This window comes from Nicotiana sylvestris, chromosome 10 (genome assembly GCF_000393655.2).
Source record: "Nicotiana sylvestris chromosome 10, ASM39365v2, whole genome shotgun sequence".
NCBI lineage: Eukaryota > Viridiplantae > Streptophyta > Magnoliopsida > Solanales > Solanaceae > Nicotiana > Nicotiana sylvestris.
Window position 1 is genome coordinate 3,982,949 of NC_091066.1, and position 17,264 is coordinate 4,000,212.

The following is a 17,264-nucleotide window of genomic DNA, read 5'->3' on the forward strand; positions in this document are numbered from 1 at the left end:
CTCGTCAAGAACGTCACAAGCTTTGTTGTACGGAATCTTCATAAAGTTACCACCAGCCAACTGATTGACAATGCACTGGTTTGTTGTATTGATACCCCGATAGAATGTTTGTTGGATCATAACATCATTCATATCGTTGTTGGGGCACTCTTTTACCATCGTCCGAAAACCTCTCCCATATCTCATGTAAAGGCTCCGTTGGCTCTTGCTTGAAAGCTAGGATCTCATCTCTAAGAGCCTCCATATGACTAGGCGAAAAGAATTTGGCAATGAACTTATCCGCCAACTCATCCCACATAGTGATGGAATGATTTGGCAGTCTCTCCAACCAATCTAATGCTTTCCCCCGAAGTGAGAAGGGGAAAAGCCTTAACCTCAGTGCATCTTCAGAAACATTCGTCTGCTTGCTCCCCCAACAAGTATCCACAAACCCTTTCAAATGCTTGTATGCGTTTTGGTCTGAGGCGCCTGTGAAGTACCCTCGTTGTTCGAGCAAAGTGAGTATGACATTGGTGATTTGGAAGTTCCCCGCCCGGATTTGGGGAGGAACTATTGCACTGGCATAACCTTGATTGGGTAGAACCCACGGTGCTACTCTTGGTGGTGGTGGAGGAGGAGGGTCTGGTATGTTATCATTAGCATTGACTGGAGCATTAGCATTTCTACCCCTTCTTGGTGCTTGGGGCAAAACCTCCTCTTTTTCTAAGTTTTCCACCTCATCCCCCACCACATTACCAAGAGTATCTTGTCCGTTTAAAGCCATTGGTACCTGAGTGAAATTAACAAATGAAGTAAGTAAAAAGAAGGAAAAAGAAGCAAAAACACAAAACTAGCCAACAAATAGTCAAACACCGTAAAGCTCCCCGGCAACGGCGCCAAAAAGTGATCGGTGCAAACTTAACCTAAGGAAGAGTGGGCGCTAATACTTTTACCTAATAGTGGTATCGTGGTCAATTTTCCACGGGGAGCTTCGATTTGGAGTCGAGTATTTGTTAAGCCTAGAAGTGCATTCTGGCTCCTAATTGATCTTCTAACATTTTTGGTTTTCTTTTGATTATAACTATGGATTATCAACTACAATGTTAAGACTAAGATATGCTAAATTATCACTACTAGATTGTATGCAATATAGAGAAAGGCACTAGGGTCGTGGCACTCACATACGTGGTCAACTAACGGGTAGAGATTGCTAATACAAAAATGATAATTATGGGGAATATGGTATAACCGTTGCACTAATGCACTCACCCTTACACCTGTCGGTAGAGAGGGTGATTTTGCCCAATTGACTCTCCCGAGAACAATTGGGTAGGCTAATTTTCCAGAGCAACTTAAGGTTCAAGTGGGGTAATTACTCTCTCGAGGTTTAACCCGTTACTTGGGACTAACATTCTCATGGGTCCATCCCAAATCCTTGTTGGGTCAATTGTGGGGTCATAGACTCTCTTTCTCAAGAAGAGTCAAGACCCACTAAGCTAGACTTAGTGTTTGCAACCACCAAATCTTAGTGAAAACATACAATTAACCCAAATACCAAACACCCAATATCATTCATGCATTAATCAATCACACCCATTAATTACACACACTAGGGTTGAGCCACAACCCTAGCTAATGGGTCTAGCTAGACATGGAAGAAACAAAAATAGAAGAAATACTAGATGAAATTGACATAATCATTAACTACAATGTTAATCTAATCAAATCCACGTTAATACAAGAAGAAATTGCCCAAAATAGGCTAATACTATGAAGTCTCGAGCTCAACAGCTATCTGATACACCAAACTTAACCTAAAAAAGTAAAATGTTCTATTTATACTACACAGGAAAAACCAGAAAAAAAATACCCCTGAGGGTCTGGCGCGGACCGCGCACAAATGTTGTGCGATCGCGGAGGGCACTTGGTCTTCAATGCTCACTTCTGAAACTGGGGGATGCGGACCGTACAAATATGTAGCGCGGCCGCGTCGGCTGAGAGACGCGGACCGCACAGAAATGGGGCACGGCCGCATAGCAGAACTTGTCAAAAACATCACTCTCTGAACTTTACCCACACAGACCGCACTGATTTGGTGTGCGGCCGCGTGGGCAATTTGCCTCAAATTCTTGAGTCTCTGAAATTCATTGGTGCGGAACGCATCAAAAGGGTCGCGGACCGCGCAGCTTGACATGAATTTTGCATGAACTCTGAACTTTCCTACGTGGCCGCGTGGCAAAGCAGTGCGGACCGCACAAGTTGGCCTTGAAATAACCCAGACTCTAAACTCTCCTGTGCGGCCACGTGGCAAAGCAGTGCGGACCGCGCAGGTCATCTTGATCCCCATTTCAGTTGTCTTTTTGCCCTTGGCAGATTTCACTCCTTTTTTAGCCGATCTTTGATATTTGTCATCTTGTCGCTCAAACCTGCAATCAAGCGCAACTTGTAAGCATTTTGGGACTAATTTATTGCAATTAAGGCACAAAGCTCAGGTAAGAATGGGTATAAAACATGTACAAATCACAGTTATCATGTAGCATCAGCACAACCGACCTCATGTGCTGGTAAGTGCTTGACCTAACCCCGGCGAAGTAGTGACGAGGCTATACCGGACCTACCAAAAACAACCTGTGCAGATATATATATATATACAAGTGCAAGAAACAATAACAAGAAAATACAAAATAAAGCTGGGAGGGGGACATACTATCGGGGGATAACATATGGAAACGAAATAGCAAAAATAAACAGCAGAAATACTCCAGATTTCCATGATATATAAAGTGGACGGCGTGCCACACGATCCCATAATATAATACATAAGTGGGCGGCGTGCCACACGATCCCGATTCATAATATATATATATATATATATATATAGTGGTTGGCATGCCACACGATCCCATTTCATAGTATATAAGTGGACGGCGTGCCACACGATCCCATTTCATAGTATATAAGTGGGCGGCGTGCCACACGATCCTATTTCATATCATATATAAGTGGGCGGCGTGCCACACGATCCTATATTATGGTTCATAATATCTGATTTTGTAAAGAAGGCCCCGCTAGGGAAAATTCAACAACATAGCACTTTAACCCGGCAAGGGAATAATCACAACACTTCCTTTTTAAACACTTATTTCTCAATTTACAGACTTTAGTTCGAGCCCGCGCTCCAATGATATGCCGATCACAATTCTTCTCAGCTATTCACATTATATGCAAATTATCAATTAAGCAGGGAAGATGTATCACAACATTCGAACTAAACACAATTGAGACTCAAGGTCATGCTAGACTCTGGTACATAGATAACTGTCACCATTCCTATACACCGTACTCCACATTTAGCAAATAACAAATAACATATTAATCCTATTCCCTCAAGCCAAAGTTAGAACAAACACTTACATCGAAGGTTTACGGCCAACTCAATCCTTAAGCAATGCCTTTCCTTTCAAATTTGGCTCCAATTCAATCGTATCTATACACAATTGATTTAATACCATCAATAATACTTAACAAACTAATCCAAATGGCTAAATATATTTTCTAAAACATTCTGCCCAAAAATCTAAAAATCGACCCCAATCCCGCATGGTCAAAATACGAGGTTCGAACCAATTTTCGATCACCCATTCACTCACGAGCCCGAATATATAATTTGTTCTCACGTTCGACCCCAAAACGAGGTCTAAATTATCAAATCTTTGAAAACCCTAATTCTACCCAATTCTCTAATTTTCTACCTATTTTCACATGTTTAGGCCTAAGAATTTAATTGATGTTGATGGAAAATGAAGAAAATGAGTTAGACAACACTTACCCAATAAACTTTGGTGAAGAAATGCTCCAAGAATCGCCCACGAGCTGTTGTAGAAGAGAGAGTTGAGAAATGGGGTGAAAATCCCGTAAGTGTTCTGTTTTTGGGTCTTTAAAATCACTGGGCGAAAGTTGTTCTACGCATTCGCGACACCACGGTCGCGTTTGCGATGAAGAAAAATGGCCAGGCATTGCGTTCGCTAAGCAACACTGCGAACAGAAAGAAGAAATTCTAGGGGATTCACGTTTGGCCTACGCGAACGCGCGAGGCCTTACGCGAACGCGTAGAAGAGGCAGGCCAGGCTCCGCGAACGCAGGAGCCTTCACGCGAACGCGTAGAAGGATGGCTGGGGTCTAGGATTTTGTTGTACGCTAACGCGAAGAAGTGTTCGGGAACGCGATGAAGGAGGAAGTGGAAGCTACGCGAACGCGACCAAAGGGACGCGAACGCGAAGAAGGAATGCCTGCTGCAGATTTTCTGCAGTTTTTCTAAGTCCAAAACCACCCCGATACCTATCCGAAACTCACCCGAGCCATCGGGGCTCCAAACCAAATATGCACACTGACTCAAAAACATCATACAAACTTGCTCGAGCGATCAAATCGCCAAAATAACATCAAAATCAATGAATTGAGCCTTAAAATCAAAGAAATCTTTCAAATCTCATAAATTTCCAAATTTTCCAATATAAGGCTGAAGCATGTCAAATGATGTCCATTTTCAACTAAACTTTATAGGAAGCGCTTAAACAACATATATGACATGTACCGCGCGTCGGAACCAAAATACGAGCCCGATACCATTACTTTTTGATTAAATTTCATTTTCATTTTCCTTAAACATTTTCAGAAAATAATTTCACGGAAAAATTCATTTTTCGCGCCTGGGACCTCGGAATTCGATTCCGAGCATATGCCCAAGTCCCATATTTTTCTACGGACCTTCCGAGACCGTCAAATCACGGGTCCAAGTCCGTTTACCCAAAATATTGACCAAAGTCAATTTTAACAATATTAATACCAAAATTCTTCAAATTTTTCAAATAATTCCCATATTTCAACATAAAAGCTTTCCAGCTTCGCGCCCGGACTGCGCACGCAAATCGAGACAACTAATAGTGAGGTTTCTAAGGCCTCGGAAGCACGGAAAAAGGGAGAAATCCGGTGATGACCCTTTGGGTCGTCACAAAGATAATAAAGGAAGTAATATTACAAATGGAAACGTAGAGATGAGATACATGTTACAAAATAAACAATAGAAGTGAACGCAGGAATAGCCAAATCCATTACATCACCACCAAAAGGATGTGGTGTAGTGTATGAGGTAGCTCTTCGAGACTCCCCACCCCCTCCTCCCTGAATGGAGCCATACGCAGCGCGAATCCTAATATCGTCCGATCCAATTGGGTACCGGACACCGGGTGAAAAATCAAAAAACAAAAAAATCCAGTCCTTTTCTTATCCTTGTCATCTAAAAGTTCGATAAAATAAGAGAGTGAATCAAACACTATTAAATTACTTATAAATCCCTAAATAAGACTCTCTTAACGACTATATTGTGGAATTTATTGTCCTTGTAGGAAAAAGAACTTTCAATTTATAGAGGTCACAACCCTTTTTTTCAAGAAAGAGTTTAAATATAGAAGATATATATATATATATATATATATATATTCCAAGAAATCTTTCAAATCTCATAAATTTCCAAATTTTCCAATATAAGGCTGAAGCATGTCAAACGACGTCCATTTTCAACTAAACTTTATAGGAAGCGCTTAAACAATATATATGACCTGTACCGGGCGTCGGAACCAAAATACGAGCCCGATACCATTATTTTTTGATTAAATTTCATTTTCATTTTCCTTAACCATTTTCAGAAAATAATTTCACGGAAAAATTCATTTCTCGGGCCTGGGACCTCGGAATTCGATTCCGAGCATATGCCCAAGTCCCTTATTTTTCTACGGACATTCCGAGACCGTCAAATCACGGGTCCGAGTCCGTTTACCCAAAATATTGACCAAAGTCAACTTTAACAATATTAATACCAAAATTCTTCAAATATTTCAAATAATTCCCATATTTCAACATAAAAGCTTTCCAGCTTCGCGCCCGGACTGCGCACACAAATCGAGACACCTAATAGTGAGGTTTCTAAGGCCTCGGAAGCACGGAAAAAGGGAGAAATCCGGTAATGACCCTTTGGGTCGTCACAAAGATAATAAAGGAAGTAATATTACAAATGGAAACGTAGAGATGAGATACATGTTACAAAATAAAGAATAGAAGTGAACGCAGGAATAGCCAAATCCATTACATCACCACCAAAAGGATGTGGTGCAGTGTATGAGGTAGCTCTTCGAGACTCCCCACCCCCTCCTCCCTGAATGGAGCCATACGCAGCGCGAATCCTAATATCGTCCGATCCAATTGGGTACCGGACACCGGGTGAAAAATCAAAAAACAAAAAAATCCAGTCCTTTTCTTATCCTTGTCATCTAAAAGTTCGATAAAATAAGAGAGTGAATGAAACACTATTAAATTACTTATAAATCCCTAAATAAGACTCTCTTAACGACTATATTGTTGAATTTATTGTCCTTGTAGGAAAAAGAATTTTCAATTTATAGAGGTCACAACCCTTTTTTTCAAGAAAGAGTTTAAATATAGAAGATATATATATATATATATATATATATATATATATATATATATATTTCTTATATGAAACTGCAGAAAAATGAAACTTGGTTCACTGAAAATTAAATTTAGTAGAAAAAGAAAAAGGAGAGAGAGCATTTAATTCAAACAAGGACATTACCAAGTGGCCAAGTTTTTGTGACGACCCAAAGGGTCATCACCTGTTTCTAATTGAATCATGTGTCTCCGAGACCTTGAAAACCTCATTTAGGGTGGCCTCGATTTGCATGCGCAATCCCGGCGCATAGCCGGAGAGCTTAAATATTAATTCTGTGAGAAAAATGCTAAGTTTTGATATTAAAATGAATAAATTTTACTTTGGTCAATATTTTGGGTAAACGGACCCGGACCCGTAATTTGACGGTCCCGGAGGATCCATAGGAAAATATGGGACTTGGACGTATGCCCGAAATCAAATTCCGAGGTCCCAAGCCCGAGAAATAAATTTTTGAGTGAAATTCTTTTCTGGAAATAATTAAGGAAACTGGAAATAAAATTTGATTAGAATACTGTGGTATCGGGCCCATATTTTGGTTCCGGCACCCGGTACAAGTCTTATATATGATTTAAGATATTTTTGTAAAGTTTGGTTGAAAACGGACGTCGCTTGACGTGTTTCGGACTTAAAATGAAAATTTGATGTTTTATGAAAATTTGGAAGGAATCATGGATTTTGAGGCTTAATTTGATGCATATGATGTTATTTTGGCGATATGATCGCACGGATAAGTCCGTAGGATATTTTTGAGGTTGTATGTATGTTTGGTTTGGAACCCCGAGGGCTCGGGTGAGTTTTGGGTAGGTGTCGAGTTGCATTTAGAACTTTGGAAAAAATGTTGCAGGTCAGATCTGATATCTTCACATTTGCGAAGTATTTCTCGCAAATGCGAGTCCAGGGTCACAAATTCGAGAAAGGGAGCTCAGGCACAAGGGTCGCAAATGCGAACATCGCAAATGTGATGTAAGTTCAGCAAATGCGAAGGTCCGGGAGTTGGGCAGTGTTCACAAATGCTAAGCATTTTCTCGCAATTCCCACCCCAGCGGGGTTGAGGTTCGCAATTGCGAACCTCGTGTTCACATTTCCCATATCTGCAACCTGTATTTTTTTATACTTAGCCGAATTTTGAGCACTTTTCACCATTCTTTCAAAACCTAAACACCCTTAGGCGATTTTCCAAGAACAAGACTTCTTCCAAATCATTTGTAAGTTGGTTTTTACTCATTTCTTTCAATCTTTAACATCATTTAACATGTTTCAACTTGAAATCAAAGATTTCCATGGGTGAAATTGGGGGTATTGGGTAGAACTTAGATTTTTTCATTAATTGGGGGTTTGGACCTCAATTTGAGGTCCGATTTCAAAATAAATCATAGATATGGATTCATGGGTGAATGGGTAACCGGGTTTTGATTCGAACCTCGGGTTTTGACCACGTGGGCCCGGGGGCATTTTTGGACTTTTGGGGCAAAACTTTGGGAAATTCATTTTGTATGCGTTCAAATTAATTCATTTAGCATTTATTGATGTAATTAAGTAACTTGTGACTAGATTCGAGCGTATTTGTGGTGGAATCAAGGGGTATAACCATAATTGAGACTTGAGTTGAATTCAAAACATCGAGGTAAGTGTCCGGTCTAACTCTAGCTTGAGGGATTAGGAGTTGAGTCATGATTGATACTTGTTTTATGTCGAGTATGACGTATAGGCATGGTGACGAGTATCTATACGTTGGTGTCTACCATGACCGAGAGTCTATAAATTGTGAATATCTTGATTCATGTTATATTTTTCATGCCTTAGAGATGATTTCTAGTTGTTGAGAAACATTTGTGGAAAGGATTATGACTTTTGAACATCGAAGAGCATTGGCTCAAGTTATTTTATGAATTGAGAAAGTATATGAATTATTCTACATGTGACGACCTAAAGGGTCATCATCGGGTTTCTCCCTTTTTCCGTGCTTCCGAGGCCTTGAAAACCTCACTTTTATTTGTCTCAATTTGCGTGTGCAGTCCGGACGCATAGCCGGGAAGCTTATATGTTAAAATATGTAAAATATGCTAAATTGTGATTTTTAAAATGGTTAAAGTTGACTTTGGTCAATATTTTGGGTAAATGGACTCGTACCCATGAGGTGACTATCCCGGAGGGTCAGTAGAAAAATATGGGACTTGGGCATGTGCCCGAAATCGAATTCCGGGGTCCCAAGTCCGAGAAATAAATTTTTGTGTGAAATTATTTTCTGAAATTAATTAAGGAAATTGGAAAAAAGAAAATTGATCAGAAACCTATGGTATCGGGCTCGTATTTTGGTTTATACGCCTTGTACAAGTCTTAAATATGATTTAAGCACTATCTGTAAAGTTTGGTTAAAACGGACGTCATTTGACGTGTTTCAGACTTAAAATGGGAAATTTGAGTTTTATGAAAGCTGAAAGAAAATCATGTGTTTTGAGGCTTGATTCTATGTAAACGATGTTATTTTGGCGATTTGATCGCACGAGTAAATCCGTAGGATGTTTTTGAGGTTGTGTGCATGTTTGGTTTGGAGCCCCGAGGGCTCGGGTGAGTTTTGGGTAGGTGTCGAGTTGCATCTAGAACTTTGGAAAAAATGTTGCAGGTCAGATCTGATATCTTCGCATTTGCGAAGTATTTCTCGCAAATGCGAGTCCAGGGTCACAAATTCGAGAAAGACAGCTCAGGCACAGGGGTCGCAAATGCGAACAAATGGTCCGCAAATGCGATGAAGAGCCTTCACAAATGCGATAAAAGGGCTCGCAAATGGGAATGTCCCAGCCATCGTCAGAGTTCGCAAATGCGAACAAAATTTTGCATTTCCCAAGCCTGTTGGGTTCCCAAATGCGAACCCATCTTCGCATTTCCCATACCTGCACCTGCATATTTCATACTTAGACGATTTTAAAGCTTCATTTTCATATTTCTCAAACCCAAACACCCATTGGCGATTTTTCAAGAAATCTCCCTTCTCCAATTCATTTGTAAGTTGATTTTCACTTAATTTCTTCAATCTTTAACATTATTTATCATGTTTTCAACTTAAAATCAAGGATTTTCATAGGTGAAAATGGGGATTTTGGGTAGAACCTAGGTTTTCTTAAAATTGGGGATTTGGACCTCAATTTGGGGTCCGATTTAAAAATAAATCATAGATATGAACTCGTGGGGGAATGGGTAATCGAGTTTTGGTTCAACCCTCAGGTTTTGACCACGTGGGCCCGGGGGCGTTTTGAGAATTTTTGAGCAAAACTTTGGGAAATTCATTCTTATGCATTCAATTGATTTAACTAGTATTTGTTGATACATTCAAGTAATTTGTGACTACATTCAAGTAGTTTTGTGGTGAATTCGAGAGGTAAAGCTATACTAGAGGCTTGAGTTGAGTTTGAAGCTTTCGAGGTAATTGTTTGATCTAACTTTGGCTTGAGGGAATAGGATTAGAGTATTGTTTGTTATTTGCTAAGTGTTGAGTACAGTGTATAGGCATGGTGACGAGTATCTATACACCGGAGTCTAGCATGACCGTGAGTCCTTACTTGTACTTAATCCGATATTGTTATGACATTTTCGTGTTTAATTGATGATTTTTACATAATGTGAAGAGTATGAGGAATGATTATGATTTGTAAACTCTTGGAGCTTTGGCTCGAACAATAATAAGACTATTGAGTAAGAAATGAAAGAACTAGAAGAGATGTGTTAATTCCCTTGCCGGGATGTTTTGAGTTTATTGTTGTTGCTCCTTTGCAGGGCTTTAGTTGTTTATTTTGGTTTCCCTTGCCGGGATTTTTAATATTGTTTGTCTATCCCCTGGACCTATTTGGTTGTGATTGTTGTTTGGGTGAGGAAGAGTGAATATGCACAAAGGGTCATTCCGTGCCGTGTTTTGAATATTTATGCACGAAGGGTCATTCTGTGCCATGTTTTGAATATTTATGCACGAAGGGTCATTCCATACCATGTTTTGGATAATTATGCACGAAGGGTCATTCCGTGCCATGTTTTGAATATTTATGCACGAAGGGTCATTCCGTGCCCTGAAATGAGAGTTTAAGTGAGGAGAAGCACGAAGGTAAATATCGTGCACTTTACTTGACTGTCTTGGTGAGAATGAGAGTAAAAGCACGAAGGTTGGTGTCGTGCAAACTATTGACTATTCTGTTTTCCTTAAGTGTTGTTATCTTACAGTTTCATTTCTCTATCTGCTGATATTATATCTGAACTGCTACTCCCCCATAGCATGCTCCCCATCCTCTTAGCTGTTTAAATTCGGTATATTTTTCCTTCTATTGTATATATCTGCACAGATTGTTTTTGGTAGGTCTTGTCTAGCCTCGTCACTATTTCGTCGGGGTTAGGCCAGGCACTTACCAGCACATGGGGTGGGTTATGCTGATGCTACACTCTGTGCTTCTTTTTGCACAGATCCTGGAGTTTGACTTCAGTCCAGGGACTTTCGAGGTAGCCTAGCTGACGCCCACAGGCCGGAGTCCCTTCTATGATATTAGTTTGTTTTCCTTGTACCAAGACAAACATTGATGTACTTCTATTCAGACTTGTTTTTTAGCACTCTTTAGTAGTTCGCGAGTTAGTGACACCGGATCTGGGTAGAGTTGTATTTAAACTTCCGCATTTGGTTTTCAGTTATCTATGTTTTTTAAACTTCCACTTTTATTCGGATGACTCGTTTTATTTAATTTGTTGAGATGTTATCAGAAAATATTTAAATGTTGGCTTGCCTAGCTCCTAATAGTAGGCGCCATCACGACTCCCGATGGTGGGAAATTCGGGTCGTGACAAGTTGGTATCAGAGCACTAGGTTACTTAGGTCTCACTACTCACGGACGAACTCGGTAGAGTCTGAGGGATCGGTACAGAGATGTCTGTATTTATCCCCCAGAGGCTATAGAGTTAGGAATTTCCCTTTGTTCTTTCTTGTCATGCGATTCAGTTTCTCAAATACTGATTGTCGTTCTACTCTGTTCTTTTGCAGATGGCGAGAACATGTGCTTCCTCTTCTACCTTGTAGCAGCCCAAGCCCCCAGTAGCAGCTCCTATTAGGGGTAGAGGCCGAGGCCGTGCCAGAGGCCGAGGCAGGGGCAGAGCTCAGCCCCGAGCAGCAGTCCCAGAGGTGGAGCCTCATGTGGATTTTAAGGAGGAGGTTCCAGCTCCAACAGCTCCGGCGGGGCCAGCTCAGGTTCCATAGGGTTTCATAGCCACTCAAGTCCTTCAGGATGCTTTGGTGTGGTTGGTAGGCTTTATAGAGAGCGTCTCTCGAGCGGGTTTGCTTCCAGTAGCACCAGCCACTTCTCAGGCTGGGGGAGAAGTTCAGACTCCCGCTACACGTACTCCGGAGCAAGTAGTTCCACAGGCTCAGGTTCCAGCTGTTCAGCCAGCTGTGGCAGCTCAGCCAGGTATTGCGGCTCAGACTGGTGATGATGCGACTATGTACGCGGATGCTCTATGGAGACTAGATCGATTCACCAAGCTCTCCACTACCACATACAGCGGTACTTCTTCAGAGGATGCTCAGGATTTCTTATTCAGCTGCCATAAGGTTCTACAGACTATGGGTATTATGGAGACCAATGGGGTCAACTTCACCACTTTTCATCTAGCAGGATCCGCCAAGACTTGGTGGAGAGACTATTTTTTGGCTAGGCCAGCGGGGTCGCCATCATTGACATGGGATCAGTTTGCAGAGTTATTTTTGGAGAAGTTTCTCCAAGTTACGCAGCGAGATGCTCTTCGCAGGCAGTTTGAGCATCTCCAGCAAGGCTCTGTGATAGTCACACAGTATGAGACCCGGTTTATTGATCTTTTTCGCCATGCTATTGTGATACTCCCCACCAATAGAGAGAGGGTGCGGAGGTTTATTGATGGGTTGATTCAGCCGATTCGTCTCCAGATGGCTATGGGAGCCGGGAGTGAGATTTCATTTCAGGAGGCGGCCAATTCTGCCCACAAGATAGAGATGGAACTTGCTCAGGGAGGTGGTCCTGGGTCTGATAAGAGGCCTCGTCATGCAGGGATATTCAGTGGTACCTCGTCTGGAGGTAGGGATTCTTATGGTAGAGGCTATCCTTTGAGGCCCTTTCAGTTAGCTCTCCAGGTTTCTCATGGTACTCCAAGCGGTAGCGGTCCTCAGCCGTATTATTCTGAGCAGTAGTCCTCTAGTGCACCACCAGCTCCCATCAGTGCACCACCACTTCAGAGCTTCAGGGGAGGACATTCAGGTCGTCAGACTCAACAGCCGAGGGCTTGTTATGGTTGTGGTAACCCGAGTCATATTCTCAGATTTTGCCCACGAGCTTCGGGTAGTTCTCCGCAGTAGAGTTCTCATCCTATGATTCAGGCACCAGTTGCTCTACAGCCTGCCCAGCCAGCTAGAGGCGGGGGTAGAGGACATAGAGGTGAAGGTAGAGGTCATAGAGGTGGAGCTCAAACCGCCAGAGGTAGGGGTCAGCCAGCAGCCGATCGTCCTAGGGATGTGATTCAAGGAGGTGAGGCCCAGCCCCGATGTTATGCTTTGCCAGCCAGGCCAGAGGCTGAGTCATCAGATGTTGTTATTACAGGTACTATTCTGGTCTGTGATAGAGATGCTTCACTGCTATTTGACCCTGGGTCTACGTATTTATATGTGTCGTCCTATTTTGCACCCTACTTGGTTATGCCTAGTGAGGCCTTGAGTATTCCTGTATATGTATCTACACTAGTGGGTGATTCTATAGTGGTCGATCGGGTTCATCATTCCTGTGCTGTGGTGTTTAGGGTTCTTGAGACCCATGTTGATTTGTTGCTCTTAGAAATGGTAGATTTCGAAGTCATATTAGGGATGGATTGGTTGTCCTCGTATAATGCGATATTGGATTGCCATGCCAAGACCGTGACTTTGGCTTTACCAGATTTTCCCCGACTAGAGTGGAGAGGAACCCCCAGGTCATACCACTCACAGTGTTATTTCATATGTGAAGGCTCGACGCATGGTCGAGAAGGGGTGCTTAGCTTATCTGGCGTATGTTCGCAACTCCAGCGCAGAGGTCCCGTCTATTGATTCTATTCCTATTGTTCGGGAGTTCCCCGAGGTTTTCCCTTCAGACCTGTCGGGCATGCCGCCCAACAGGGATATCAATTTTTGTATTGATCTGGCTCCGGGCACTCAGCCCATTTCCATTTTGTTGTATCGCTTGGCCCCGCCAGAGTTGAAAGAGTTAAAGGATCAGCTTTAGGATTTGCTTGAGAAGGATTTCATTAGACCCAGCGTGTCTCCTTGGGGTGCACCGATGTTATTTGTGAAGAAAAAGGATGGTTCGATGAGGATGTGCATTGATTACCGGCAATTGAACAAAGTGACGATTAAGAACAAGTATCCACTGCCAAGGATCGATGATTTATTCGTCCAGCTTCAGGGTGCGAGGGTGTTTTCAAAGATAGATTTGAGATCTGGCTACCATCAGCTGAGGATTAGGGCGTCCGATGTCCCTAAGATAGTGTTTCGCACTCGGTATGGGTATGAGTTTTTGGTCATGTCATTTGGGCTGACCAATGCCCTAGCAGCGTTTATGGAGTTGATGAACCGAGTGTTCAGGCCTTATTTGGACTTGTTCGTGATTGTCTTTATTGATGATATTCTGATATACTCCCGCAGCCAGGAGGAGCACGAGCAGCACCTCAGAGTGTTTCTTCAGACTCGGAAGGATAGTCAGTTATATGCTAAGTTCTAGAAGTGTGAGTTCTGGTTAAGTTCGGTTGCATTTCTGGGTCACGTTGTATCAACAGAGGGTATTCAGGTAGACTCGAATAAGATAAAGGCAGTCAAGAACTGGCCTCGACCAGCTTCAGCTACAGAGATTCGGAGTTTCTTGGGGTTAGCAGGTTACTACCGTTGGTTCGTGGAGGGGTTTTCATCCATTGCAACCCCGATGACCAGGTTGACCCAGAAGGGTGCCCAGTTCAGGTGGTCAGACGAGTGTGAGGCGAGCTTTCAGAAGCTCAAGACAGCTCTGACTACGGCTCCGGTATTAGTTTTACCCATAGGTTCAGGGCCTTATACAGTCTATTGTGATGCTTCATGTATTGGGCTTGGTGCAGTATTGATGCAGGATGATAAAGTCATTGCCTATGCTTCTAGGCAGTTAAAGATCCACGAGAAGAATTATCTGGTTCATGATCTTGAGTTGGAAGCTATTGTTCATGCTTTGAATATTTGAAGGCATTACCTATATGGTGTGACGTGTGAGGTTTACACTGATCACAAGAGTCTTCAGTACCTGTTCAAGCAGAAGGAGTTGAATTTGAGGCAGAGGAGGTGGTTAGAGTTGTTGAAGGATTATGATGTTACTATCTTATATCACCCGGAAAAGGCCAATGTGGTGGCCGATGCATTAAGTAGGAAGTCTGCTAGCATAGGTAGTCTTACTTATATTCCAGTCAGCCAGAGATCGCTTGCTTTGGATGTTTAGGCCTTGGCCAATCTCCTTGTGAGGTTGGATATTTCTGAGCCTAGCAGAGTATTAGCTTGCATAGTTGCTCGTTCTTCATTATTGGAGTGTATCCGTGAATGGCAGTTTGATGATCCCCATTTGTGTGTCCTGAGAGACACGGTGCAACGTGGAGGTGCCAAGAAAGTGACCTTAGATGATGAGGGTGTTTTGAGATTGCAGGGGCGAGTTTGTATGCCCAATGTTGATGGGATTCGAGAGTTGATCTTAGCGAAGGCCCATAGTTCTCGATATTCTATTCACCCGGGCGTCGCGAAGATGTATCAAGATCTGAGGCAGCACTATTGGTGGCATAGGATGAAGAAAGATATAGTTTCATATGTGGCTCGATGTTTGAACTGTCAGCAGGTCAAGTATGAGCATCAGAGGCCCAGTGGTTTATTTCAGAGGATTGAGCTTCCCGAGTGGAAGTGGGAGAGGATTACCAAGGATTTCGTTACTGGACTTCCGATGACTTAGAAGAAGTTTGATGTAGTTTGGGTTATTGTTGATAGGCTGACCAAGTCAGCGCATTTTGTTCCTATTGCAGCCACCTATTCATCTGAGAGATTAGCTGAGATCTATATCAGAGAGATTGTTTGCCTTCATGGGGTGACGCTATCTATCATTTCAGATCGGAATATGCAGTTTACCTCACATTTCTAGAGAGCGGTTCAGCGAGAGTTGGGCACCCAGGTTGAGTTGAGTACAGCATTTCATCCCCATCCAGATGGTCAGTCCGAGAGGACTATTCAGATTATAGAGGATATGCTCTGAGCATGTGTCATTGACTTTGGAGGCTCGTGAGACCAGTTTTTGCCTTTAGCAGAGTTCGCCTACAACAACGGCTACCAGTCTAGCATTTAGATGGCTCCATATGAGGTGTTGTATGGTAGGCGATGTCGGTCTCCAGTTGGATGGTTTGAGCCAGGAGAGGCTCGATTATTGGGTACGGATTTGGTTCAGGAGGCCTTGGATGAGGTCCAGATTATTCAGGATAGGCTTCGTAAAGCTCAGTCCAGGCAGAAGAGTCATGCAGACCGCAAGGTCAGAGATGTTGCGTTCATGGTTAGTGAGCGAGTGTTGCTCCGTGTATCGTCTATGAAGGGCGTGATGAGATTCAGGAAGAAGGGAAAGTTTAGCCCTAGGTTCATTGGTCTATTCGAGATTTTTGATCGTGTGGGAGGGGTGGCTTATAAACTTGCCTTACCGCCTAGATTGTCAGCAGTGCATCCAGTGTTTCATGTATCTATGCGCCGGAAGTATCACGACGTTCCATCACACGTGTTAGATTTCAGCACTGTCCAATTGGACAAGGATCTGTCTTATGAAGAGGAGCCGGCGGATATTTTAGACCAGCAGGTTCGACAGTTGAGGTCGAAGAGTTTTCCTTCAATGCGTGTTTAGTGGAGAAGTCAGCCTCCTAAGGCACCGACCTGGGAGTCCAAGTCTAATATGCGGAGCCATTATCCCCATCTATTTCCCGACTCAGGTAATTCTTTCTTTTGTCCGTTCAAGGACGAACGATTGTTTTAGAGGTGGAGAATGTGACAACCCAAAGGGTCATCACCGGTTTTCTCCCTTTTTTCGTGCTTCCGAGGCCTTGAGAACCTCACTTTTAGTCGTCTCGATTTGCGTGCACAGCCCGGGCGCATTGCCGGGAAGCTTATATGTTAAAATATGTGAAATATGCTAAATTGTTATTTTCAAAATGGTTAAAGTTAACTTTGGTCAACATTTTAGGTAAACGGACCTGGACCCATGAGGTGAGGATCCCGGAGGGTCCGTAGAAAAATATGGGACTTGGGGGTGTGCCCGGAATTGAATTCCGAGGTCCCAAGCCCGAGAAATGAATTTTTGTGTGAAATTATTTTCTGAAATTAATTAAGGAAATTGGAAAAAGAAAATTGATCAGAAACCTATGGTATCGAGCTCGTATTTTGGTTCTAACGCCCGATACAAGTCTAAAATATGATTTAAGCACTATCTGTAAAGTTTGGTTAAAACGGACGTCATTTGACGTGTTTCGGACTTAAAATGGGAAATTTGAGTTTTAGGAAAGTTGAAAGAAAATCATGTGTTTTGAGGCTTGATTCTATGTAAATGATGTTATTTTGGTGATTTGATCGCACGAGTAAGTCCGTAGGATATTTTTGAGGTTGTGTGCATTTTTGGTTTGGAGCCCCGATGGCTCGGGTGAGTTTTGGGTAGGTGTCGAGTTGCATTTAGAACTTTGGAAAAACTGTTGCAGGTCATAT

The 17,264-nt window shown here is 42.5% G+C and overlaps 1 protein-coding gene across 1 annotated transcript; it reads left to right on the forward strand.

Annotated features, from left to right (window-relative positions):
- The first annotated feature begins 15,873 nt into the window (after nucleotides 1–15,873).
- On the forward strand, nucleotides 15,874–16,413 carry LOC138878944 (uncharacterized). Its single transcript, XM_070158510.1, has one exon. It carries the CDS (start codon nucleotides 15,874–15,876, stop codon nucleotides 16,411–16,413), a length of 540 nt encoding a protein of 179 aa, XP_070014611.1.
- The last annotated feature ends 851 nt before the right edge of the window (nucleotides 16,414–17,264 follow it).

Excerpts from the sequence above, each read along its gene's own strand:
- LOC138878944 (XM_070158510.1), top strand. The coding sequence starts at position 15,874 with ATGGCTCCATATGAGGTGTTGTATGGTAGGCGATGTCGGTCTCCAGTT.